The sequence below is a fragment of the Myxine glutinosa genome, chromosome 9, assembly GCF_964187855.1.
Source record: "Myxine glutinosa chromosome 9, kmMyxGlut1.1, whole genome shotgun sequence".
NCBI lineage: Eukaryota > Metazoa > Chordata > Myxini > Myxiniformes > Myxinidae > Myxine > Myxine glutinosa.
In genome coordinates this window covers 30,253,555-30,274,018 of record NC_136269.1, presented here as the reverse complement: position 1 = coordinate 30,274,018, position 20,464 = coordinate 30,253,555, and the positions used below count along the sequence as shown (strand labels likewise).

Genomic DNA, 20,464 nt, shown 5'->3' with positions numbered 1-20,464 from the left:
CCCCACTTGAAGAATGTCAATCGTTGAAGTCGAGGCAGAATCTAGATGCATTGATAAATGAGACCAGCACTCTGACGTCAACCGATATGCCTCCGCCCACATTATTACATCATTATACATACTTGTAACAAGTTTCATTTAAATCCCCTCAGCTGTTCTCAAGTATCAAATTTTTATCTGACATGACCTCTGGTCATTGACGCCGACATCTAATCAGTTAATCTTTGCATCATAATATATACTCATACCAGGTTTGGTCAAAATCCCATCACTGGTTCACAAGTTAGCTCGGTAACAGAATTTTTACCTAACGGGATGTCTAACTTTTAATCTCTTGACGCCATAATCTAATCAGTTCATCTTTGCATCATTGTACATACTTGTACCAAGTTTGACTTAGATCTCTTCAGCCGTTCTTAAGTTATCGAGGTCACGAAAACTTATCACAGTTGGACAGACGGATCGCCTGAAAACATAATGCCTCCGGCGGCTTCAGCGGTAGAGGAATAAATACACTCAGTGGCGCGTTTGAGAGATGAGGAGCGGTGGTGTTCAAGAAACTTTTAGACTTGAGTAAACCTTTGTCTATATTTACCTGAACTTTTTCCACCATTTTGCATGTGAAGACAAAAAGTAATTAAAGATTAGATGAGCGCAAAGTGTTTAATTCAAAGGAAAGTCCTACGAATATAAAACGACAATCCCACAAATAAGTGGCTGAGTCAGGGTGCCCCGAGCTTGACCAAAATTAATGTGGGGTTGGGTTGGTAAAATAAATAATTCGGAAAGACTTTGCTTGGCGTACACAATCGCCTCTTAGCTGTCTCTCCTGGGTTTGAATCCCGACCCAACTATAACCTGTCATCCCGGTGTTTCACAGGCAGGGCGATTCATCGATTTGTTTGCCGTCCATTGGATGGATGATGGACTGGGCGTCCCGTCTGCTGGCATTAGTTGGTGGACGTGAAAGACCCCACGGTGTCTTTCGCGAAGATGAGCGAGCTATCGCCGGCACAATGAATAAATTCCAAATTCCTGCCCCACTTCCTGAGTCGGAGTGGCGACCTGTCCAGGATTGCAACCCCAGCCAAGAAACCGTTTCAGTAGAACCGATGCTCTTTTGGTAGAGCATCGTATATAAGAATACTGTTTGCTTCAGTGTTTACTTCTAAACATGTTTTATTACACTGTATCTCAGTTCAACTTTTACTCCAGCTTCAGTCCTGGGACTTTGAAAGTGGTCACTTTAATTGTGTTACCCAACATCCACCACTTATTCACACTCTTGTTAATTTTAACGCAATAAGTTAACGATTTTGATTGCTGTAAATGCTTATCAAAGGATTAAAATAAATACCACTGTCTCACCATTTGAAACATTTTATCGCATCTTTCAAATTTCTGGTTTAAACACGCTACACATAACTCGGCACACCTTGTCAGCACACATGGCAACCTTGATATCCTGCTGCTTGATCTCCTCATTGCGGATATTCCGGACATAATTTCCTGCCAGCTTGAGGATGTCCGCCGAAATGTATTCCAGGACAGCAACGATGTACATGGATACTTGATGGTCAATGCGATAGCCAAGCAGATCCTATGCGGGTGATAGACAAGGGAGTCGGGTGTTGGGCAGAACAAAAACATTATGCAGGAGTGTTCTGTTATGTTGATAAGGTCTGTGGGACTGGTCATTGTAGCAAAGATCTGTCAAAATGAAGTAAGAAATTAATAAGATTAATCAAGGGAGGTGCAAAGCACCGCTCCATTTATATGGGATCGTTTCTCTGTATGCAACTTTAACATATGGACTAAAAATTTGTTTCTCGGCTTATACTGGACGAAATCGGCTGCAAATTTCAGAAGTAAATGCTTTGTACATCGAGGTAATATGTTCCAAATTTCAGCAACATTCGTTTATGCATTCTTGAATTTTATTAAGAGAACCCTCAAATTCACATTGGTGTCTGTCCGTCCGTCCATTGGGTGGGCGCCCTACATATATAGGTTAAAATACATTTATTTCTTCATGCAGCTGTATGAATCAAATTGGCACCCCTTTATATGAACCTTTCTAGAGCATTACTTGGTTCCTCCTAAGAACACAAGGGTAGTGCAGTGTGCACGGCTGCACGCGAGATATTTTGAATGTCCCTTATTTTCTATTATCTGGCATTTTTCACAAGCTATGGAATGTCCCTTCTTTTCTATTGTTCGACAGTTTCTACAAGCTATGGAATGTCCCTTCTTTTATATCGTTTGCCACATGGCACATACCATATAAAGGGGCCTTTTCTATGCCCCTGGCATTTTTTCCTAGAATTTTAAATTGACCGAGCAGCTCAAACAGAGGTTTTTATGCGAAATACTGTACTTTCAAGAAAACGTGCACGAACGCCCTAGAATTATTGAGTGAATATGACATTCACGTCACAAATAACACTTCAAATTACTAGCCGTGAAAGGGAGTTTTAATTGGTTTCTCTGTAATGGCTCAATAGATTCATAAAATAATTGAACAATTTCTTTTATTGCTTGTTTTAATTGAAAAGTTTAAATCTGTTCATTAAAAATGTGCTTGTCCCCCCAAAAGTGCAACTTGTTATCCTGCAATTCTTAATCATGGGCTCTTTATTGTCCACCGATGACCAGGACTGGTAGATGGGACACCTAGTTTAACATCCATCTGAGGGATGGCACCAAGGGTGTAGTGGTGCCAGAGTGCACCAGAGCGCCGCTCCGGCATGTTCATCCATCTGAGGTGGAGCTTAGCTCTGCACCAATTTAAAATAAATAAATAAACAAAAAAGCACGCACGTTCACGGTCGGTTGAGTTATTGTGCTATATGTGCTTTCATGGCCAAATAATCACGGTCAAAGCTTGTCACGAAGCTTGGATGTGTTAATACGCTGGACACTGTCTCAGAAGCAATATTATAACAATACATGTTGTAGGCAACAGTGACCTGAACACATGGCTGAATACACCTTGGTCCAGAAGCTAGACAAACTTTCCAACCATTTTCCATCCAGATTTAGTGAATTATCTTATGTTTGCAGAGGTTTATCTGGCCCCAAAGCTTTATCTTCTTTTGTCAACTCCAAGAAAGACACCAACTAATGTGAAAGACAAAAACTAAAGAACTAATTCTGGCAGATGGGACGCCAAGGTTAACGTTCATCCAAGGAATGGCAAACACACATCTCCCTGCGTGTGACACACCAGGATGACAGTTTATATAGCTGGGTCGGGATTTGAACACAGGCCAGATATCTTAGAGGCAGTGTGCATACCTCTTGGTCATCTTGCCAACTTTTACCACATGGTACTACCGTGAATTTTTTTTTTTGCTTCACTATTTCTTAAAATACCTGTACAGAGTTGAATCAAAAAACGGTGGTTAGAGACCAACAAATCTGACTTTTTCATAAAAGGCGATTCTGAATTGTGAGGTTAAGTGGCTATGAGTGTTATGCTTATTGCTTGTCATGGTAAAATGTGCATATTTCATTTATCACTAATTTTGGGGACTCAAATGGTTTGTGTCAGGTTAAAACTTGATGTGACAGTATACCTGGCGATTACTTCGCGGCTGACATTTTTACAGGGCTCCGCTACCTCAACATCTGGCACTACACCGCTAAACGGCACACACATTGATGAATCACCCCGCTTGTGACCTGCTTGTCTTTGTGACCCACCCAACCTGCCCACCAAGTTTCGTCTGAATCTGTCCATAACTTTTTGAGATATCCTGACCACAGACAGACACTCAGACAAACAGGGATGAAAACATAACCTCCGTCCTCCTTCGGTGGCAAAGGTAATGAAAGAACGAGGCAAGCAAGTCCAGAAAGGATTCACCTTCAGGAGAGGATGAATCTTGTCCACAGGAAGAATTAGAGGATTTCTTCTCCGACGCTTTTCGATTGCTGACTGCGCATCTGAGATGGCCCACTTGTCAATGGGATGAGGGAAGGTCTTCTGTACACGTTCCTGGGACAAAAAAGTTATTCATGACCTCAAAATAAGCTCAGCATAAAGTCTTTGAAAATGGGAAGGGAGGATGGGGACACATAGCTTGAAGCTTCAACTCTTGGCAACAGTTTGATTGGCCAATCGACCATGAATTGGATGTCCAAAACTGTTGAAAATTAAACAATATTACCAAACTAGAACGGCACTCGATATACCTCCACCAGGCTGAACAGTTTATGTTTTGTATCCCACTGATAGGCCAGATCTGGATTCGCACCTGAACCAAAACTAATCGGCTTGTTCTCGTCACCTAGCCAACTCGTACACCAAGTTTAGTCATAACTCGTCCATAACTTTTTTAAATGTCATGTTATATATTGCTTTTCGCCCAATCTCTCAATGGTGAAGAATCATGTAAAAATTAAATAAACCTCGTATCCGAATCCATATTCATATCTTCACCAAAATCGAATCGATTCGTCCTTGTCACACACCCAACATGTCCACCAAGTTTCGTCCAAATCTGTCAATAACTTTTTGAGATTTCGTGCTATGTATCGGTTTTAACCCTGTCACTCAATGGTGAAGAATCACTTAAAATCTAAATAATTCTGTATCCGAATCCATATTCAGATCTTCACCAAAATTAAATGGATTGGTCCTTGTCAAACACCCAACCTCTCCACCAAGTTTTGTCCAAATCCATCCACATCTTTTTGAGATATATTGCTTTTTTCGTTTTTTTGCCCTATCTCTCAATTGTGAAGAATCACTTAAAAAATTATACTAGCCGGATCCGAATCCGGATCTTCACCAAAATCTAACAATTTCGTCCGTGTAACATACACTATCTCTCTGCCAAATTTCGTCCGAATCCGTCCACAACGTTTTGAGATATTTTGTTCACAGACAGACAAACAGACAAACAAACAAACAGACAGGGGTGAAAACATAACCTCCACCCACCTTTGGTGGAGGAGTTAATACATTTTCAGGTCTAAAAGTTTACCCAAGCTATGGCCTTACTTCCACGTCTTGCACCGTACGTGGTTGGGCCACGCACAGCATGCTGAGCAGCTGCAGGATGAGTTCCTCAATGTACTTCAAAGCATCTTCTGTAGAGGTCAGTGTTGGGTGGACTTGGCATTGCACCTATAAGAGGAAGAGGATGAACTTATGTAAAAACTTTGATAAATGCTTGCAATGAAAGCAAACTTTTAGACTTGAATAAAGCCTTTGCCTGTATTCAACTGGACTACGTCCAACATTTTGCACATTAAGACGAGAGGAATTAAAGATGAGACGAGTGCTCAGTGTTCATTTCCAAATGAAAAAAATGTGAGAGATGAGCAAAAAAATCCCAATCCCATGAATGACCAAATGAGTTGGACTGCTCCAAACATGCCCACAAATTAACATGGCCTTTGGGTTGGGTCGGGTGAAAAATAAAATAAATAAAAACAAAGACCGTTTGCTGAAACGGTATATTTTGAAGCATCGCTTTTTAATTGCACGGCCATCAAGGATGCCATCTGTAAATGGCTCAAAAAGGTAAGAAGTGCTTACGGATCGATTTCTTTCGATCACGATTTCTATCGTGATGATCCTTTCGGCAATGTCCATATTGTACCCCAAGCCCAGCATCGAATAAACTGGGATGTTCGTTTGTCAGGCTAATATTTCACAGTTCTCGCCTGGTTTCTGTAGGACTTTTTTTTTTAACTTATGGAAACACTACCGTAATTGTGCGGACATGGCACAGATTCGCGAGTTGAGATGTGGCATTAGAAGATACCGATTTCAAATAGCATGACGAACGAATAAAATAAAACCAGACTCTGATTACATGAGGTTTGTATACTTGTGCCTCCTAGCTTTCTTGTTATTGACGCTCAGCATTTAGAGGATAAAGAATGGATAAACTCTGTGGGATGAAATACCATGGGAGAGAGATGGGGTTGGGGAGAGGGGAGGATGGGGACGGAGAATTTCTCCTCAAAATGCTTCCGTGACACTGGTGGTACCCAGTGTGCCAAGAAATTCCTTCTCCCAAGGTCAACTTCAAGGCTGGATTTGTCTCGAGTTAAACGTCAAGTCACATCTTATCTGGTGTCTAACAGTCTGCGTATGCACATGTTTGTCAGTCTGTCTGTGCTTGTACTTCCGTGGGATTTATATGGCAGCTCTTCCATGATCCTTAGACCTTGTAAAACAAAAATGTAACTATATATGGTAATTTAAGAAAAGGAAAAAAAGAGAAAACTCTACCTTTGTTCTCAAGTTAAAATATGTAAATCAATTGTAATAAGAAGGATTTAACATTTATATAGGCCTTTCGAATGAAAGAGCAAGAAAACAGAAATAGTTCTTGGGGATGTGTGTGAGGGTGCTGTGATTATATTATTGATCATCATTTCAACGAAGAGCAGCAACGAAGGCTGGAAAGGGTGGAAATGCGAATGGTTCGGTGGATGTGCGGAGTATCGTTGAGAGAGAGGAAGACGAATGATGAATTGCGAAAGATGATGGGAATCGAGCTTGTGATTGATGCTGTGAAGAGGAACAGTTTGAGATGGTTTGGTCATGTGTTGAGGAAGGATGAAAGTGACTGGTTGAGAAGAGTGATGGAAATGAATGTAGAAGGAAGTAGAGGACGGGGAAGACTGAGAAAGACTTGGCTAAAGATGGTCGAAGAAGAAATGCGGGCAAGGGGGTTAACAAGGAGAGATGCAGAAAACATGGCAAAATGGAGAAGATTGTCATGGGGACCGCAAGGCTAACCCCTGCTCTAGCAGGGAAAATGGCCTTAAAATGCATGTTGTTGTTTGTTGTATTTCAACGAATCAGGCAAAAAGGTCTAAATTCACAAATCGGCCGAATTCTGGCTCGTGGATATATCTAAAATGTTCACCGACAACAAACTGAAATAACAAGTTTCTAAAGCTCATGGAGGAGCTGCCACACAAAATCACTCCCACCCATGCAGACAGACACCAAACCACACAGGACTTGACATCTGATAAACATATTTCTTGACCTTGGTGGAAGTAACTTCCTGGAACACACTGGGTGCCATGAGCGCCATCTAGTAACGGTGAGAAATCCTCCACCCCCCTCAATGGGATGTCAACCCACGGGTTTTATTCATGGTCTATCCTGTAGATGCTCAGCATCAAGTGAGCGAGCAACACGTATGATTTATTAAAGTCTTTAATACGTCGTTATCATTTATAAAATAAAAGTCTCAGCTAGAGAGATAATCAAACTGGCGACCTACCCGACTCACAGTAGATGGCACCGAGTGTTTGCAACAGAATCCCATTCTTCATACAACCAAATTAATCATATACTATGTACTGTGAAAGCACAAGCGGGGATGGCAAAATGGCCAGTTAGAAGTGTGTGCACTCACCTCTGCTAAGCTGTCTAGTCTGGGTTTGAATCCCGGCCCAGCTACAAACTGTCATCCCAGTGTTTCAGAGGCAATCAATGTGTGTGCCCTCCTTTGGATGGACGTTAAATGGACGTCGTGTCTGCTGGCATTTGTTAGTGGACGTTAAAGACCCCATGGAGTCCTTCGCTAAGAGGTGAGTTATCGCCAGAACCATGAACTAATTACTTCCCAAACCTTAGTCAAACGTCAGGCCTGGCCAACCGGTTCATGAAAGACTTGGGCCAAGCATCCCCTGACCATACCCCACAAGAACATGGGAATAATTGTCTCAGTTAAAGAAGAAGAAGCAGAAGAAGAAGACGACTATGACAGTACACTCAAATTTATCAATGACATTCTCCAGAAATTTATATCTACAAATAAATAATTTGTTTTGAACAAAGTGAAATAGAAAAACCTTAATCTTGGCACCGTGAATGCATTCACTCCAAAATAACTTGATTTCACATTTGACCTACAGTGAATTGAGGCCTTTGGGATCGAAAAAGTTAAAGATAATTTTTTTTGTACGAAACATGGCCAAGAACATGCATTTCATGCAGTATATTTGCTGTTTATACAAGTTTGGGTAATTGTGCAAAGACTGTGGACAAAATTTAAATCAGACTGCATGCAGCAGCAAGAAAGGCCAAAGACAATAACTTCAAACATAGAACAAGCAAATAATTGCCAAGCCCATAACAAAGTAGAACGGCACTCGGTAGGGAAGGTACCTCCACCAGGCTGAACATTTTGATTTTTGTATACTTACCGTAGTCCAAGCTCATATGAGAGCTAACACATATAACATGCAATAAAGGGAGCGGGAGACAAGAGGGAGAGAGAGAGGGAAGTACAACAACAGTAGGGAACATGGACATCGGGAGATCTGTGGCAGGGAGAGGGCTGGGGAGGGGTACACGGGATAAACAAGATGAACACTACAAGGACTTTCAGCAAATAAAACGGGGAATTTGAAGGAGGTGGGATTGGGGTGGATTAATGGGGGTAGAAAAGATCAAGGTTTTGGATGGGGGAAGATAGGAGATGGTGGTGAACAGCTGTTTTAAAGACCTGGAGGGAGGAGTGGGATTGAAGAGAGTGAGGGAGTTTGTTCCAGAGGCGGGAGAAAAGGGGAATGAAAGAGTGAAGATGAGCAGAGAGTCTTGATTTTGGCAGTTTCACCATAAGAGGGTTGCTGGCAGATCTTGTGCGACCTGTAGGAATATTTGGGGGACAGAGCCCAGAGAGAGCTGGGGGAGCAAGGCCGGAGAGGAGTCGGTAGAAGACAGAAAGACCACCAACCTGCCTGCGGTAAGCGAGTGAAAAGCCCTTATAATCAGCTTCGTCGCGGGAGAAACTAATGATTATGAAAGCTTTGGTTTCTACAGCATGAAGCCGAGCTAGGTGTAAGGCAGGTGCACCAGCCCCGAGGGTAGTTTACATTTTGTATCCCACCGAGTGGCCAGATCTGGATTCGGACCTGAACCAAAATCTAATCGGCTTGTTCTTGTCACCTAACCAACTCATAGTTTTGTCACAAGTCCTCCACAACTTTTTCAAATATCATGCTATGTATCGTTTTTGGCCCTATCACTCAATTGTGAAGAATCACTTAAAAATTTGAAATCCTTGTATCTGGATCCGGATTTGAATCTTCACCAAAATTCAATCATTTCTTCCTTGTCACACACCCAACCGCACCAGGTTTTGTACGAATTCGTCCATAACTTTTTGAAATCCTGTGCTATATATCGTTTTTTGACCTATCTCTCCATGGTTTAAATTTAAATGAAGAATCACTTTAAAAATTGATGGGTCCAGATCCAGATCCACACCAAAATCTAATCATTTCTTCCTTGTCACATACCCAAGCTCTCCACCTAATTTGGTCCAAATCTGTCCATAACTGTTTGAGATATCCTGTTCACAAACAGACAGGGGTGAAAACATAACCTCCATCGAACTTCGGTGGCGGAGGTAGAAAAAAAAAGAAGTCGCGAAAGTTGAATTTACTGAAGGCAAGGAACAAAGTGCAATATTTAAGAATGCTTCTGCGTCTAAGGTTAATGGAAGACCTTATGAACGTAATGTAGTGAAATCGTATTCGTACTGAACCCGGGGTGATGCTCGCTGCTCGTTGACACCGCTAGGGGCGTGACTATAAGACCCGCTGCTGCTGACGGTGCTCCGAGACTTCTCCTGTGACACGTTACATCTGGTAGACTCGCTAAACGGTACGCTTGCATAGAATATCCAGCTTGCTTGCATTGAATGTTATGAATGGTCCCATGTGATGACACAACGTATACTCATTGTATTTTCTACTTTACAGGATGATGTTATGATCTAAATGCAATTAAACCAACCCGTTGGACTAAAGTTGTGTGGACCTGATTGGTTTTCCACAACACTTAATTGCATTTAAGATCCATGGCTGGCAACAAGACGCTGACGGTGTCCATCTTCTGCGCCGACCTGCAAGCCCCGGATGGTGGCTTGCAGCTGAAGCACTGGCTCAGACAATTGGAGAATCTTTTTGATGAGCCTGAGACCGCACCGACGGCTGCCGCGAAGCTAGCAACTCTCCATGCAAAAATCGACTACAAGGTGTACAACGCTATCGCTCAATGCGCGACGTATGACCTCTCCATCGCGGAGCTCAAACGGCTGTACATAAAGGAAAAAAGCCCGGTGTATGCACGATATTTGCTGCAAACACGACGTCAGCAACCCAACGAGGCGATGGACCACTACGCCCAGGAGCTCCGGCAGCTTTTGCTGGACAGCGTCAGGGAGCCACGGACTCCCGCGCAGGCTCAGGATGATCGTCTTTTAGATGCCTTCATTGCAGGGGTCTCCTCCCAGGAACTAAGGCTCAAACTCTTGGAGAAGACCGACCTGACCTTCGCTACGGCACTCGAGCAAGGGACAGTATACACCGAAGCGCGGATGCAATCGAACACCTACGAACGCACGCGCCTTTTGGCGGGCACCACACTACACGCCCGGCAAGAGAGTGCTACCGCCGAGGACGCGGATCCGCTCGCTGAACTCCGGGATGCTCTGGAGGAGGACCCAGCCCTGACGGCTGCCGTTACGACCAGACCCAAGGCCTTGCGCGGGGCCGCATGCTTTTTCTGTGGGGGGCCACGTCATGCCCGGGTCGTGTGTCCGGCACGCGACGCCATATGCCATTTGTGCTCGCTAAAGGGACATTACGCGAAAGTGTGCAGGAAAACGGCACGCGGCTCGCGGCACATTGACTCGCGCGGTCGCGGTCGCGCGGGCGCGGCGACCTTGAATGGGCTCATTGCGGAGCCCGCGAGCCGAGCCCGACACCCGGCGCCTTACCCGACTTCGAAGGGGAGGGCCCCTCTCTGCGGGCCCCTGGGCGCTCAGACGTCCTTGGCGGGCGTCACCGGACAGCCACCACCGTCTCATTCTCCATCGGGCACAAAGGACGTGTCCTTGACCACACTCCGGGCCACGCATGGGGCTTTGAAGCCTCGCCAAGCCCCAGCGGAACGTACTCCTCGAGTCGTCCACGAGCTAACAGCGGCGCACGCCCCGACAAAGGAGATAAGGGAGATTTCAAATACTACGGAGGCCTTTTGCTGCCAAAAATGTCAAAAGGCGATTTCGAATACTACGGAAGCCTTTTTCTGCCAAAAGTGTCAAAAGGCGATTTCAAATACTACGGAGGCCTTTTCTCGTCAGAATTGTCAGATTTTGAATCGCGAAACACCGGAATGCTTGGGAAAGCCCTCTGATGACGATAATGGATTCCCCATGGTCAACGCAGACTCCGGCCACGACCGCAAAACTGCTGCTGGCGTAGGATCCACCCGCGAGGCTGGTCCGACCCATTCGGGGGGCTCAGTCCCGCTCCCAGCAGCCTCGTCTGGCCTGGCTCAAGCCCTTATTCCCCTCATGGTCGAAGGCCATTGTGTTCGGGCCTTGGTGGATACAGGATCTACGGATAGTTTTATCGACCAGCGACTTGTGCTCAGGCATGGATGGCGGATCTGGCGGTCTACGAGTCGGATCTTCATGGCTTCCCAGGGGCTTCGGCTCAGCACGAAGGGGGAATGCCGATTGAAACTCGTGCTAAAGGGACGGGTTTTCCCTGATGTACACCTTATGGTTTTACCCGCATTATGTGCTGATATTCTGTTAGGACACGATTTTCTTAAGCTGCATGGACGTCTGGTAATGGAGTTTGGTGGGCCTGACACTCTTGTTGTGGGGGCGGACGACGCGCTTGCGGTGTGCGCCCTAGCGCAAATGGACGTCCAGCCGCTTTCGCTGTTCCCCAATCTAACCTCTGACTGCACCCCTGTCGCGGTAAAATCACGACGCTACTCTCGCGCTGACATGCAATTCATTGCGGACGAAACGATTAACCTTTGCGGTAATCGACTATTCCCAAACGATTAACCGCTTTACACAGCTGGATGCCTACCCCCTTCCGGGGATGGACGCGCTAGTGCAACAGGTGTCCCAGTATTCGGTCTATAGCACTCTCGATCTCCGTAGTGTGTACCACCAGATCCCTATCTCTAGGGCGGATCGTATCTATACCGCATTTGAGTCGGGGCAGCGGTTGTACCAATTTACGCGATTGCCTTTTGGGGTAACGAACGGGGTCGCTTGTTTCCAGAGGGCCATGGATGACCTCGTTGCGCGGGAGCACTTAACCGATGTTTTCGTCTACCTCGATAATCTTACGGTTTGTGGATATGACCAAGGGCACCATGATGCTAATCTGAAGCGCTTCCTTGAGGTCGCGCAGCGGTATCACTTAACTATGAACGAGGATAAGTGCCAATACTCCCTACGCACGATAGATCTTCTTGGGTACACCGTGACCCATGGCTCTGTCGCTCCGGATAAGGAGCGTCTGCGACCTTTGCTCGACATGGCCCCTCCCTGCGATCGGGCGTCCCTGAAGCGCGCCCTTGGGTTGTTCGCCCATTACTCCAAATGGGTGCAAAGTTTCTCCGCGAAACTTCGCCCCCTTGTGGCCTGCGACACCTTCCCCCTGAGTTCGGCCGCATTGACGGCCTTTGAAGGCCTTAAGGCCGACATCGCCCGAGCCGCCGTGGCGACAATCGACGAGAGCGGCTCGTTCGTCCTCGAAAGTGACGCCTCGGATCAGGCCATCGCGGCGACCCTCTCCCAAGGGGGGCGTCCCGTGGCTTTCTTTTCCCGGACTCTTACCACCGCTGAGCGGAGGCACTCGTCCGTTGAAAAGGAAGCGTATGCGATCGTCGAGTCTATTCGGCGATGGCGCCCGTACTTACTCGGGCGGAGCTTCCAAATCATCACGGACCAGCAAAGCGTTGCGTTCATGTACGACACCTTACACGCCCAGCGCATTAAGAACGATAAAATCACTCGCTGGCGTATCGAACTCGCCGACTTCTGTTACACCATCAAATATCGCCCGGGGAAGGATAACCAGGCCGCCGATGCCTTATCACGACCGGCTACATGTGCGGGTATCACCTCTTTGGAGGGCCTACGGGTGCTGCATGCCACTGCGGGCCATCCCGGTGTAACGCGTTTCGCTCATTTTGTGCGTTGTGGGAATCTCCCATACTCGATTGACGATATCCGCCGTATCTGTCGCGACTGCGCTATCTGCGCGGAGATCAAACCGCGTTTCTATAACCCTCCCATGGGGACTCTGGTGAAGGCTACACGCCCGTGGGAACGCTTGGCGATGGATTTCAAGGGCCCATTGCCGGTGTCGAGCGGCTCTCGCTATCTGCTCACTATCGTTGATGAGTACTCGCGATTCCCCTTTGCTTATACGTGCGTGGACATGACTGCTGCCACGGTGATGCGATGCTTACAGAACTTGTTCTCAATGTTCGGTTACCCGGCCTATGTCCATACCGACCGGGGTGCGGTCTTCTTGTCTCAGGAGGTGCGCGGCTATCTGCTCCAAAATAACATTGCTTCTAGTTACACCACGCCGTACAGACCCCAGGCTAATGGGCAGATCGAACGCTTCAACGGGATCATCTGGAGGGCCGTCATGCTCAACCTCCGGACCCTCGGCCGGGGCCTCGATAAATGGGCTTGGTCGCTACCTGCGGCGTTGAACTCGATCAGGGCTCTCCTGAGTACGGCAACCAACCAAACTCCCCACGAGCGACTTTTCCACCACCCCAGGAGCTCGGGGTGTATACGGTCTTTGCCCAGTTGGCTCGCTGGGCCCGGGCCGGCCTACCTTAAACGGGCGGTTCGCGCGAGCAAGTACGACCCCCTAGTGGACAAAGTGCAGATTCTCCAGGCTAATCCTGAGCATGCTCGTGTGATGACGACTGATGGCCGTGAGACTACTGTCTCCGTCCGTCACCTTGCCCCTTGCGGGGTCGCCGACCTAAGTAGGGAATCGGCCGAACCGATCGAACCCATCTATGAGACTATGGCCTCTCCCGACGCTCCCATCGCCGAAAGTCTACCGACCCTCCCCTCGCCGAGACTACCAGGGCCCGACGACTTGGAGTTACCCCCTTCGTCACCCGACCCTGTTGGCGCCTCCGACGCCGGGGACACAGGGATACGTGATGCCGTACCCGGGGAATTTCGGACGCGTGCTGGCAGAGAAATTCGCCGCCCGGCCCGATACGGTTGGGTCGACTGATGTTCCACCCAGTCGTGCTGACGCTCACTCGCTTCTAGCCGCACTGCCGTATAATTCTGACGGGGGGAGAATGTAGTGAAATCGTATTCGTACTGAACCCGGGGTGATGCTCGCTGCTCGTTGACACCGCTAGGGGCGTGACTATAAGACCCGCTGCTGCTGACGGTGCTCCGAGACTTCTCCTGTGACACGTTACATCTGGTAGACTCGCTAAACGGTACGCTTGCATAGAATATCCAGCTTGCTTGCATTGAATGTTATGAATGGTCCCATGTGATGACACAACGTATACTCATTGTATTTTCTACTTTACAGGATGATGTTATGATCTAAATGCAATTAAACCAACCCGTTGGACTAAAGTTGTGTGGACCTGATTGGTTTTCCACAACACGTACTATGCAAGTGAGACAAGGACATTACCAAAAGTACAAGTCATTAAAAACTTTTTTTTAAATGAAAAAACATGTAGGGATGGAATCCCCTAAAAGAAACCCAACAAGATAGGAAGGAATGACTAAGAAGGAATGACAAGGCATGAATGACACCACAATCCTTTTATGGATTGTCATCATGGCATTTTTTGATATTTTTCCATCTCAATCCCACAACAAATAAAATACCCTACTAGAAAGTATCTGAAAATGCAATGCCCGTCCACGTCCATGTTGTATTCAGATATCTTCTTCTTCTTCCGTATACTAAACATGATAAAAACAGCTGCAAAATATTGACGATTTCGGTGACCATGACCTTTTGACCTCAAAAGCAAAAGGCTTCAGTGATTCAACATGCAAATCCTGCTCAAAATTCTAATCATTCAGATGGAAATTGACAATTGAACGTAAACTTGACCTTTACCTTTTGACCTAAAAAAAAACAATTGGTTTCTAGATTTTGATTGGTGAACCAATTCAGTAATCCAATATGCAACTTCTTAAAATCTCAGTTCAATTGGATGAAAACTGACGATTGAATGTGATTAACTTTCACCTTTTGACCAAATAATTTATTTCATCTTTTGACCGACCCCCACCCCCTCAACGATATATCTCATACAAGTCCCTTCCCTAGTTCCCTTGATATCCCGTCCAATATTCCCATCCCTTCTGTCTCCACTTAGACATTCTACTACCTTGTTGTCCTTCACTTTTATAATCATCTATATATTTTGTACGCGTGAAGCTGGAAGGTGTGAAAACATTTTGCTACCTCGGAGACATGCTGAATGGAGAAGGTGGATCAGACTCGGCAACAGTTGCTAGAGTGAGATGTGCATGGAACAAGTTTCGGGAACTGAGTGGCGTGCTGATGAGGAGGGGAGTGTCGTTGAAGCTGAAGGGAAAGGTGTATGCTGCATGTGTGAGAAGTGTTATGATTTATGGGAGCGAGACATGGGTAATGAACGTAGCGCAGCAACGAAGGCTGGAAAGGGTGGAAATGCGAATGGTTCGACGGATGTGCGGAGTATCGTTGAGAGAGAGGAAGACAAATGATGAATTGCGAAAGATGATGGGAATAGAGCCTGTGATGGATGCTGTGAAGAGAAACAGGTTGAGATGGTTTGGTCATGTGTTGAGGAAGGATGAAAGTGACTGGTTGAGCAGAGTGATGGAAATGAATGTAGAAGGAAGTAGAGGACGGGGAAGACCGAGAAAGACTTGGCTAAAGATGGTGGAAGAAGAAATGCGGGCAAGGGGGTTAACAAGGAGAGATGCAGAAAATAGGGCAAGATGGAGAAGATTGTCATGGGGACCGCAAGGCTAACTCCCGCTCTAGCAGAGAAAATGGCCTTAAAATGCATGTTGTTGTTGTTGTTGCATATATTTTGTACACCAACATGGTAAAAATCTTCTTTACCCGCTCTCCTTTCTCCGCTCCTTCCCTTCTATACTCCCACAGCCTCTCAATCTTCCTTACCTTCTCTCCCAAGCCATACTCACCTCCTTTCCTTCTTCTACCATCGTACATTCTCTTATTTTCCTCAATTTACTCCCCATCTATAGGTACACAATACCTCTACTGTATTCCTGACCTCCTTTTGTTCCTTTTTCTCAATGTTAGCATTTCCAATTTCCTCCCTCCCCGTCCATCCCTACTCTGTGTACACATAATTAAATAGATGCCTTATAAAGGTGTCACATGATCACATCTATTTACATAAGGAGGAGATACTGCACGATTTGCTTGAACAATATTATGCATACGGTACATGTAAAGTTGAGTTTAGAATGCTCTCTTCAATAATCGGAACGACCCTCTGTGAACCTCAATAAAAGCATAAGCAGTCCGATCTGGGCCCTTTTCCTTCATAAATTATGCATTTGTAGCACCTTAACAATCCACGAGGCCTTGCGATCCACGATAGAGACTTTACGGCAGACAGCGAGTTTTACTGGAGAGTTTCTCACTTTGTAAATGCATAAATGGCGTTCATCAAGTAGTGATGTATGGTGGTTGTGCTATTTTAAAATCCGATTAAATTATTTTTGTTATGGTATGGGTACAATACCCAAGAGACAATTTGCTTCCTTTTGTTGAAATCATTGCAATTGCTTCAGCCATGATTGTGCTAGGCTGAAATACATTTATCAACAATTTGGTGGATGAACAATTCGGCAGATTTGCAAACTCTCGATTTGGTACTTTAGCGATGTATTTCAGGTTTCTTTTTCATTATTGTTACCCTGCGCTCACGAAGTGAAAGTGGGGTTAAGCGATTGGCGCGTACGTGCATACGCCGTATGTGTGCATGTACGTACGTGTCTGCATTTCAAAAATTCATTTTCTCAGTATCCAGTGGTGTGCTTGACACGAAATTTTCACTATAGTATGCATCTACTCATGTTTCATTTTTAGTGATAATTATGACGTCATAGGTCACGTGGTACAGGCACTATTTGGGAAAAAATGAAAAACTTTGGACCTCTATGTCTCTGAAACCACTCCATGGGGAAAAAAAAAAATCAAACACATGGCTCACTGTAAAGAACACCGCGTGGGGAATAATTGGCGTTAACAATGACCGACGTCATTGGTGCCTTCATTATGACGTCATAATTTGACAAGTACAACGCTTAGTCCGAAATCATTTTGAAAATTCTTGAGTGTGATCTATGCAATAATTATATTGGGGAATGTAAATTTATGACATCATCGGTCACGTGGTCTGGCAGCCATTGGATTAAAAAAAGCCTAAAAAAACAGAAGAGTTGGCTTGCACTAAGTCGACTGCACGGGGTAAGCAATCTATGAATACCATCTAGTTCGTTATGAAAACGTTCGAGAATAAAAGGTATGGCTTTTAACCCTTTGAGTACGGATGACGTCCAGTGCTGCAACCCACGAAAAAGTTTTGTGTACGGATGACGTTACTAAACGTCATCGACAATACCTATAAATAGATCGTCAGTACATGGTTGCATTCCCGTAATGCCAAATGAATCCCGTTTTATCAAATTTATCGAGGTTAGAGAATTTTTTTTAAATTTGTTTAGGTTGCTGGGGATCCCGGGATTATCAAAAAAAATCCCGTACTTAAAGGGTTAACGTCATATGCCCTTGCTAAAAAGCCTGGTGTTGGCTTCACGGTTCGGGTGCTGGCTTGGGATCCTAGGATCCTTGGTTCGAATCCCGGTCGATTGCTGAATTCATGCCAGGGGGGTTGACTCAGTCGGTTATCCTTCCGAAGTCGGCAAATTGAGTACCAGTTCACTGGTAATTCCCTGTGTGTTGCAAGAGGCAACTAATAGGGTTGGCCTAACAGGAAGGGCATCTGGCCATAAAACATTGCTTCAAAAAAGGGAACCACGGTGCCCAAAAAAGGCCAACCCCCGCCCTACGGGGAAAAACGGCCTCAAAAGGCAATTCTTTCTTTTTATGTCCTTATGCTATAGTAGATTTTAAGTGTATCAATTTGTACAAGTTTGATGGGGCGGCCATTTTTTCCCATCCCAACATATGGCGTACTACCATACTCCACGACAATTAGCCTTAGCCCTTCTGAAGGGGTGGTTGACCCACACTGCACATACATACTTTAATATACATCAACCCTTTTCAGATTCTGTAATCTATAAACTCCAGTGAAGCTCTACTTTGTTAAATCCTCAGTCTTGTTTTACACATTAATTACAAGAACATTAGTGGACAATTGAAAAACCAACAGCATAAGGGATTTGAAATTACAATCCCAACATCATGAGCCACGAGTTCAAACGAGAAAGCCAAACAAGCTAAAACTTAATAAAAACTTTCCTGCTTTGGATTCAGCTCAACAGCCGCTATGAGTAATTGTAAGCAGTGCCCAACACTTTCAAGTAGTTTAAAAATGCACACGAGACGTGGAAAAATGTTCTTTCCAGGAAATGGGAGAAAATTACATTTTATTCTGCCCAGATCATAAAACAACTTTCATAAAAGAACCAAACTCTGTCTGTCTGTCCCTGTAATCAGCAGACCATTCATTTCTTCACACACTTCCAAAAGTTGCATACAACAGCAGCTGGCGTGATAAATAGAACTTGCTTTGAGAACGTCTCAGTTAAAAAGCAAATAGTACATTTTGATTACTGCCGATATGGCATAAACAAGTTTACAAGTGTGCCTTGACCACCAGAACCACAAGATGCTATCTCTCTTCTTACTGCCACTTGTCTGGGTTTTTTTTAAAGGTCAAAATCATTTTGAGCAGCAACATTTCAAAGCCCAGGGTCAAAAGGGTAACTCATATATTTGAAATGTTACCCGAAAGCCAAGAAAATACCCAGGATAGTAGTTACCCAAATGGTCAGTTACTCTGAGAAAAACACACGAGTCCAAAACCATCCTCAAGCTTCGGCAGCAATAAAGCTTTCAATGAATACAAAATTTTCAATAATTGTTATAATACTCCAAAACCAATGTCTTTTTGTTTAGGCATCACGTGAATAGGCCTTAAACTTCTCACATATCTCAAACGCAATCAAAATAACGCATGATCAAATGAGTGATCCTTAAACAAAAGTGCAAGCTCACAAATCACTGGTTATCGGAATTATATTATGAACCTCTTTCATCACAACTACCTTTTCCAGACCTAGCTTAAGAGGAAGCTCAAAGGAAGTACACATTGATTTTGGACAACTCGTGACTGACCACATACCTCAAAGAAGGTTACGAGACATCTACGATCACAGGGTCTCTTACGTAAACGTGATGGCTGCTGAATAGTCGGTAGGCAATAGCTCAATATCACATCTTGATCGAATAAATGTATATATGGTCCAACTGCCAATAAACACATCTACATACTTGTACAAATGAAAGTTGCACAATTGTGTCTGAACAGGGTAAACGTTGTAACCACAGAACATATAATGCTGGATGATACCTCATTTAAAAGCTCTTGGGTCCGGACAGTGCATGCAGATGTCTACAAATATCGATATTCATGCAATTTTGAGTTGTGTGCATTTTTGTGGTGCACGCTGGTGGTGGGTACCATTTAAGCTGTGTGGTACAGCCGCTATGCAAATCTGATCGATCACTTAAACCCTCCGCGCCTACTTGAAAAATCACATAAATTGCCACGCTTAAAAATTCCTACGACATTTGAGAAATGGATGCTAAGACTCACCACCCACAGACAGATATATAAAGCATTATACAGCAGTGCAAATACAAGATTTCAGAAAAGCAATATTCTTGGAAGAAAAAAAAATTCATGAAAATACAACAAGATTTATGCCATAATCTTTTTATTGCTAAGAATATACATTCACGGCATCACTCCAAGTTCAACATATCTGCTTATACACTGCTAAAAAAATTCTACAAATATTGCAGGTCATGTTAATATAGTAGCATTGGCATACTTGGTCATATACATAAAATTGAATCTATATGTGTATATTATAAAACAGGAGTGTCTGTCTGCCCGTCGTTCCCGAAACCAATCCCTCAGTTTTGGGGTCCCAGCGGATGTCCTAATGTAGGTGGGAGGTTTCATTAACTCCTCAAAACAATTACGATTTTTAAATTAGATCGACACGGACCTGCTTCGAATCCGGACGTGAACAGATGACGACGATTCGCTGGTTTGATATCTCAATACAATCTTGATTTAACATTATATTTTGTTACTAGGAAGAGTACCTGCCCCAAGTGATGGGAAAAGCTAGCATAGGATCCTCCCTCCCATCTCTACTCCTTCCCCCACTGTCGCAATCCCCTCTTCCTCCCCTCTCTCCCCTCTACCTATACCTCCCCAAACCCTGCAAAAAATGTTCTATAGATATCCATTACAAAATTTATATAGATGTTCTAGAGAACCTGTCTATTGAAATTCTATAGTACCTTAGGACCAAAGTCTATAGAACTGTTACATATAAATTTTCCATAGAAATAGAAT

General features: G+C 44.7%; 1 protein-coding gene across 1 annotated transcript in view; it reads right to left on the bottom strand.

The window, feature by feature from the left end:
* Nucleotides 1-20,464, bottom strand: part of SOS1 (SOS Ras/Rac guanine nucleotide exchange factor 1) — a 108,435-nt gene that overhangs the window by 50,027 nt on the left and 37,944 nt on the right. The window contains exons 3-5 of the mRNA XM_068129357.2: nucleotides 5,009-5,134; nucleotides 3,869-4,000; nucleotides 1,436-1,600 (exon numbers count right to left, since the gene is read on the bottom strand). Coding sequence (XP_067985458.1) covers nucleotides 1,436-1,600; nucleotides 3,869-4,000; nucleotides 5,009-5,134 — 423 coding nt within the window. The remainder of the gene's footprint in view (nucleotides 1-1,435; nucleotides 1,601-3,868; nucleotides 4,001-5,008; nucleotides 5,135-20,464) is intronic.